A 7400-nucleotide genomic window follows, 5' to 3' on the forward strand; every position below is an offset into this window, starting at 1 on the left:
ATTATTTATACTATCAAATCACATAAAAATACTATAATTATAGGTGAACCGCATATAATAAGTATATATTAGCTACTTAAAAATTAAGGTGAGTGACATATTGTTACCATACATAGATAATATTAAAATTATTTACATTACATATAAAGTTAAATCCCGAGTTTAATTTTTTTACAGTACATATGCATCTATGATAAAATGCATATTAACCACCTAGTATAAGATTGACATATCACGGTAAGTTAATATACGGTGGGTAAATATTGCTCATTTTTGGGCTTCACGCCCTCCTTGTTTAGCATCTTCTTTTAAGTTTTAACCTCCACACCGCCAGCCACTCTGTCAACAGTTTGGAGTCGTAAAATCTGAGCAAAGCTAACAACTAGTTGCAGTTATATCATCACAACGTGCCACGGCCCCATTCTCCTCCCCCATACCAATCTTCTACATACTCTCACTTTCCTAAACCCTACACTTCGTATATCCTTTCCTCTCTCTCTTTCTCCATTTCTCTGTTTAGTATGTTTCTCTAATCGCTGGTGCATAAACAAACAAACAAACAAGAATGGCGGAAAATTCATCTACAGAAGACTTAATCTGTTTACATGGAGATTTGGAGCTTCACATCGTTCAAGCGCGTCATTTACCCAACATGGACTTAACTTCCGAGCGTCTTCGCCGTTGCTTCACCGCCTGTGATGTCTGCCGGAATCCTCCGACTGACTCCACCGCCGCCGACCACGACGGAGACTATGACGTTCCCAATGTAAAGAAAAACCCCGATCAAAAAATCCATCACCGGAGAATAATCACTAGCGACCCTTACGTCACTGTATCGGCACCTCACACTGCCCTCGCCCGTACACGTGTCTTACCCAACTCCCAAAACCCTGTTTGGGATGAACATTTTCATATCCCTTTAGCACACCCTATCGACTGCTTAGAATTTCGCGTTAAAGACGATGACGTTTTCGGTGCTCAAGTTATGGGTAAGGTTAGAATTCCGGCCGAAAAAATCGCCACCGGTGAGATTATTTCCGGCTGGTTTTCCGTTATTGGCGCTTCAGGAAAACCTCCTAAACCTAACACGGCTCTTCAGCTATGGATGAAATTCGTTCCATATGATACAAACCCATTGTACAAGCAAGGTATTGCTTCAGATCCTCAACATTTAGGTGTAAGGAATACGTATTTTCCGTTGAGGAAAGGGAGCTCAGTGAAGCTGTACCAAGATGCTCATATAAGCAATAGTTTTAAGCTACCGGAAATTGAGTTGGAAAATAATAGAGTGTATGAAAACAATAGATGTTGGGAAGATATATGCTATGCAATTTCAGAGGCCCATCACTTGGTTTACATAGTTGGGTGGTCTGTTTTTCACAAGATCAAATTGATTCGAGAGCCCACTAGGCCATTGCCGCGTGGCGGTGACTTGACACTTGGTGAATTGCTTAAATATAAGTCCCAAGAAGGGGTGCGCGTTCTGTTATTAGTTTGGGATGATAAAACTTCCCATGATAAGTTCTTTATTAACACGGTATGCATCTTTTTAACTGTTACTTTTTGGATATTTTCTTTGCTGTTGTTTTAAGTATTTGTTTAGGTAGTGGTTAGATTAGAATATTGTGTTAGTGTTGCTAGTTGATGTTATTATTCTAATGGTGTGCTCAATGTATATTATAATGTTGTATTGTCTTTTCTTCCAAGCTTTCGAATGAGTGCATCAATAGTTGTAGTTCTTGTTTGTCAATCTCACAATAGTTTGAGATGGGACTTGATGCAGGCGGGAGTAATGGGAACTCACGATGAGGAGACCAAGAAGTTCTTTAAGCATTCCTCTGTGATATGTGTTTTGTCGCCACGTTATGCTAGCAGTAAACTCAGCATTATCAAGCAACAGGTTAACTTTCATAACCACCTGCTCGTTGTTATTTAATGTACCCTGACATCTTGTGATTGCTGATTTCTTTATGCACCTGTGAAGTTATTGCCTCTTGAACCATGTCATTTCAATAGTTTGCATTCAGAATCAGGCATTCAATATGGTGGAGAATGTTCTGATGAATTGGTAGAAAATATTCTTATAAGTTTGCGGAAAAAAGATAGGGATCAAGGAAGAGCTGAAATGGTTCAGCAGAACAACATAATAAATGAATGCTTGCCTTGTGTTGCTTGACAAGAATACTGTCCTGAATGAGTGGACTAAAGAAATATAGTTCTTCTAAAGCAGCAGAAATTGAGGTTTTGATGGGCTGTGTGAAGCTAAATTTTGTTTGGATTGCATAAATGTTCCTTCTGAGAGACCCTTCAATGTTTTAATGAATTAAAATCAATTAAACCAACTTCTGTAGCTTTTGGATCCATTATTTCCCATATACAGATATTCCAATGAAATGATTTTGTGACCTGAACATTCTACTATTGCTTCCAGGTAGTGGGAACCATGTTTACGCACCATCAGAAGTGCGTACTGGTAGATACACAGGCTTCCGGTAATAATAGAAAAGTTACAGCATTCTTAGGAGGGCTTGATCTCTGCGATGGTCGATATGATACACCCGAACATCGCCTATTCCGTGATCTTGACACTGTATTTAAAGATGATTTTCATCAGCCTACATTTCCTGTGAGTAGTATTTGTTCCCAATGTTTCCTTGAATAATTCTTGTATGTGTCATAAACACTCTGTGTTTACATGTGTTCTCTGTCCTTTTTCAGTGACACATTTCTTTCTTGTCATTATTTCTTTTCTGCATGGCACTCAAAGTCAATAGTTTCTTTTTCTGTTTTGATATTTCTTTTTTGTTTTTGGTTGCATGAATTAGCCAGGGACCAAGGCTCCGAGGCAACCATGGCATGATTTGCATTGCAGAATTGACGGACCTGCTGTATATGATGTGCTTATAAACTTTGCTCAGCGATGGAGGAAAGCAACAAAATGGAGGGAATTCAAGTTGTTTAAGAAAACAATGTCCCATTGGCACGATGATGCTATGATAAAAATTGAGCGTATCTCATGGATTCTAAGCCCTGCTTTTGCTGTTTTAAGGGAGGGTACTGAAATTCCAGGGGATGATCCCAAACTACATGTATATGGAGAAGGTCACTCAGAAAATTGGCATGCACAGGTAGATATTCTTTGTACTGTGAATATCTTTCATGAATATGTTACATCCCTTTCGACTCTCATCGTCATTCTTATATTGCAGATCTTCCGCTCCATCGATTCTGGTTCAGTGCAGGGTTTCCCCAAGAGAATTGATGTCGCGCAGGCACAGGCAAGGAAATCACAGCCTTTTCCTTTTTCCAAAGTTCTGCTAAAGTAGCTGTAATGTCAATGTGTAAAGAACTTTAGACAGAAAAACTTTTTTTCCCATCTCAGTTCACATTTTCTTTGGCGTTATATATGTTGCAGAACCTTGTCTGCTCAAAAAATTTGATAGTAGATAAAAGCATTGAAGCAGCATATATTCAGGCGATAAGATCCGCTCAGCATTTCATATATATTGAAAATCAGTATTTTCTTGGATCGTCATATGCTTGGGAATCGTACAAAGATGCAGGTCAAATTTTAATCTTCTTGCTATGTTTCTGAATTGCAATATACTAGACTCCACTCTTTAACACCATATGAATGTTGGCTTGGCTCTATATTCTTATCCACATGAAAAGTTGATGAACTATTGCAACTTAATGCATTGAAACTCAGAGGTAAAACTTGATAGTACCGTCAGAATCTGGTTCAGTACAAAAAATTATTATCGAAATACCCATCTTGCCACTTGGAATGCATCCTTATTTGCAAGTATTAGAGAGTTGCTTTGAACTTGTAGGATTCCAAATCATATAGCTTCCTTGAAAAAAATGATGGTTTTGAGAATGTGCAACCTTAAAGAAAATTTGTAGCTTCCACATAGTTTTCCTAGTATTTCTTTTTGAGATGTTCTCATTTCTGCACATTCTTGTAGTTGTTGCATTGCTTCCTGATTTCATTTGCTGTCCACTTGATCAGGAGCGGATCATCTGATACCAATGGAATTGGCACTTAAAATCACTAGTAAAATTAGAGCGAGGGAAAGGTTTTGTGTATATGTTGTCATGCCCATGTGGCCCGAAGGCGATCCTAAGTCAATCACTATGCAGGAAATTCTCTTCTGGCAGGTAATTTTTTCGTGAAACTCTTTGATTTTGTCTTTTGGATTTTATAAAAGAATGTAGATAGTTTTAAATAGGCAATGATTAGGTGATAATGGCCTCAATTATGCAGCTACATCAAGGAGACTTCCAGAATAGAGATGCCAGCTGTCTAGAAGGGTTATTCCATCCAAAAATCAGAATGTACTAGTTATAGGGTGCGCATTAGCATAAATAGTACCTACCTTTTTCTAATATCTACAATCTTGCCTATCCAAAAAAGATATTCTTTGTTTAGTGTTTGAAAGAGCAGATATTCTTATCTTTTAGGGTAGTATATTTCTTTCCTTAGACATGGAGGGGCAATTGAGGAAAATGACATTGAGAAAGAATGTTCATGGCATTATTTATGTCTGAGGACCTGATAGAATGAGCGAAGGGAGAATTTGATAAAGGATGCAGTACTTATCATGGCGTGTTTTCTTCACGCCTCCCACTGTTATTATTGTACTGTGCAATTTTGATTGTGATTTTTGAAGAAACTTGTGATCTGGAAAAAGTGTACAAGAACAGAAAGAAACGCACTTTTAAAGATTTTTGTATGCTTTCAACAGAGCCAGACAGTACAGATGATGTATCAAGTTATTGCAACAGAGCTCAAGTCGATGCAGCTCTTGGACTCACATCCTTTAGACTATTTAAATTTCTACTGTCTTGGTAACCGTGAAGAGATTCCAAGCTCTATCTCTCAACCTTCTGGTAATGGTGATAAGGTAATAACTTAAGGAATTTTCTTCTTTACATTTTCTTGTAAATGTATATGCACAAAATACACATGAGAGCAACTGAAGTGAAGGTTGCCTTTAACATTGATGAATATGGTTTCTAGAGTCTTAAAAAAATAGCTACTTGACTTTCTGAATTAATTGTATCTATCGTCTAAACTTTGAAGGGTATCAAATTTCCTAAACTCTGTTTCTTTCACGTTTGCTCGAACTCTATATTGGTCTCTCATGCGCTTAGAACAAATTCATCAATTATCATATCCATTTCACACTTTCTAGAGGTTTTGATGTTCCACCCTGAAAATCTATTTTCTGTGCATCACTAAATAGTACTCCCTCCGTTTCAATTTATGTGAATCTATTCCATGCCAAAAAAAATGACCCCTTTCCCTATTTGGAAACAATTTACCTTTATGTAATGATTTATAGCCACACAAAATATATGTGCATCATTTTACACCACAAGTTCAAAAGTCTCTCTTTTCTTAAACTCCGTGCCCAGTCAAATGGGTTCACATAAATTGAAACAGAGGGAGTATAAATTAACATGCTTAGATTCTGGCTAGACCTGGTTCCCTGTGAACTTTTCACTGATTGTATCTATATGCATATTACCCTCTTAGTAGTATTAAAATCAAAATCCAGCATTATTATACGTTCCTCCTGATTGTTCAATTACGGCCTTATGCCACATAATGTCTTGCATTATTGGAAGATCTTTCCGAATGGACTCAATGTCTTGCATCTGTGCATTCCAGACATAATTTTATACTCGGTACATAATTTATTCAACAGCTTGATTACAATAGTTGTAGCATGCTGTACTATGGATTGCTAGACCATTTATGAGTGAGTAAAACTGACTTGTAGAAGTGAGAGTGAGATGACTTCTTCAGCGTTCACGAATAGAATAGAGTTTCTTTAGGCACAGACCAAAACCGAACCAAATAATTGGATCCATGAGGAAATGCCGGTAATCAAAGCCTTAGTCTAATTATGTTGTGAGGGACCGAATCCAATCATAAACCCGGAAATGAAATGAAGTTCACTTCCATCAAGTTGGTAAAGTAGGCATATGAATCATTTTGACTTAAGACTTCTATTTCGGTGTAGGAAACTTATCGAAGTGCCATATGTTGAATCATGTGCCCGGATGAATTGAAAGTATTCTAATTCTAGAAAAGATAATAAAAGAACTTTCAAAAGTAAATTCAGTTGTATTATTCAGATTCAAAATGCTACTTGGGAACTGGTATCTTAAACTTAGCTCTGTATCCATATGTTGTTGTCTTTTTATGCTTGTTTTTATTTCCTTCAATGTGTGAAACACTTTTCCCTCTTTATGTTTGCTTGTTTTTGTTTTATTTTGCGTATCTGGATCTTATCAAGCTTGAATAAATGTATTGAGAAGTTATCTTATCTTTGTCATGCAACCAGGTCTCAGACTCATATAAGTTTCAGCGATTCATGATATATGTTCATGCCAAAGGAATGATAGTGGATGATGAATATGTTATTGTGGGCTCTGCCAACATAAATCAACGTTCTTTAGCTGGGTCAAAGGACACAGAGATAGCTATGGGTGCCTACCAGCCTCATCACACTTGGGCAGAAAATCAAAGGCATCCACGGGGACAGGTTAAACAGAAAAGCATTACTTTGTTTCCTAAAATTAATCTCGATTTTTTTGACCAGAGCAGAATCAGCTAATTTATGTACTCATCTTTTCTTGATCTCCAGATTTATGGATACAGAATGTCCCTGTGGGCAGAGCACCTTGGAAGGATAGAAGAATGTTTTGAGGAACCAGAGGCGTTAACATGTGTGAGGAGGGTAAATGAGGTTGCTGAAGATAACTGGAAGAGATTCGCAGCTGAAAGTTTTACTCCATTGCAAGGACATCTACTGAAGTATCCCATGCAAGTCGATGCGGATGGAAAAGTAGGTCCATTGCCTGGATGTGAATGTTTCCCGGATGTTGGGGGTAAAATACTGGGGAATCATGCCCCTACTATCCCAGATGTTTTGACAACATAATCTCAAGATTTAACATAATTGTGAGTCTCTTGGCACTGTAAAGATATATAGCTGCGATATGTTAGATTGTCATTGTTTGTACATTTTTCTGTGTTGTTATGTTGTACAATACAGGTTGGAAGACAGATGGAAATGATTTGATGCGTGTGAAATATTTCTGGCTATTTGATTGTTGATTTGTATTTGTGCTGAATAAAAGAGTAGCTGCAGTCTTTGATGTAATATCTGTGGATCTGATGGAACAATTAGTCTAGACGAATGGGAGGGATAGTGTGGATTTACTCCCCCTCCCCCGGGTGTCTACTCCTATTCAACAAGAACTAATAAGTGATAAACTAGAGATCACATAGGCGGATCTCTTATTTTATATATATAAAAATTCTGGTAATAATTAATGAGATCAACTTAAGTGATTATAAATAATACATAAACGGTTGAGATAAC

At 37.3% G+C, this 7400-nt stretch overlaps 1 protein-coding gene across 1 annotated transcript; it reads left to right on the forward strand.

Annotated features, from left to right (window-relative positions):
- The first annotated feature begins 250 nt into the window (after nt 1-250).
- On the forward strand, nt 251-7108 carry LOC107816342 (phospholipase D delta-like). Its single transcript, XM_016642044.2, has 10 exons — nt 251-1537; nt 1784-1900; nt 2432-2626; nt 2826-3128; nt 3210-3278; nt 3416-3563; nt 4013-4161; nt 4749-4907; nt 6357-6557; nt 6660-7108. The coding sequence occupies exons 1-10, from the start codon at nt 566-568 to the stop codon at nt 6954-6956; spliced, it is 2610 nt and encodes an 869-aa protein (XP_016497530.2). The 5' UTR covers nt 251-565; the 3' UTR covers nt 6957-7108.
- The last annotated feature ends 292 nt before the right edge of the window (nt 7109-7400 follow it).

This window comes from Nicotiana tabacum, chromosome 3 (assembly GCF_000715075.1).
Source record: "Nicotiana tabacum cultivar K326 chromosome 3, ASM71507v2, whole genome shotgun sequence".
Lineage (NCBI taxonomy): Eukaryota > Viridiplantae > Streptophyta > Magnoliopsida > Solanales > Solanaceae > Nicotiana > Nicotiana tabacum.

Bases quoted from the DNA above. Each gene is read 5' to 3' on its own strand.
- LOC107816342 (XM_016642044.2), top strand. From the start codon at position 566: ATGGCGGAAAATTCATCTACAGAAGACTTAATCTGTTTACATGGAGAT. The intron at 1,538-1,783 runs GTATGCATCTTT...GACTTGATGCAG, and splicing joins ATAAGTTCTTTATTAACACG to GCGGGAGTAATGGGAACTCA. The intron at 1,901-2,431 runs GTTAACTTTCAT...TATTGCTTCCAG, and splicing joins TCAGCATTATCAAGCAACAG to GTAGTGGGAACCATGTTTAC.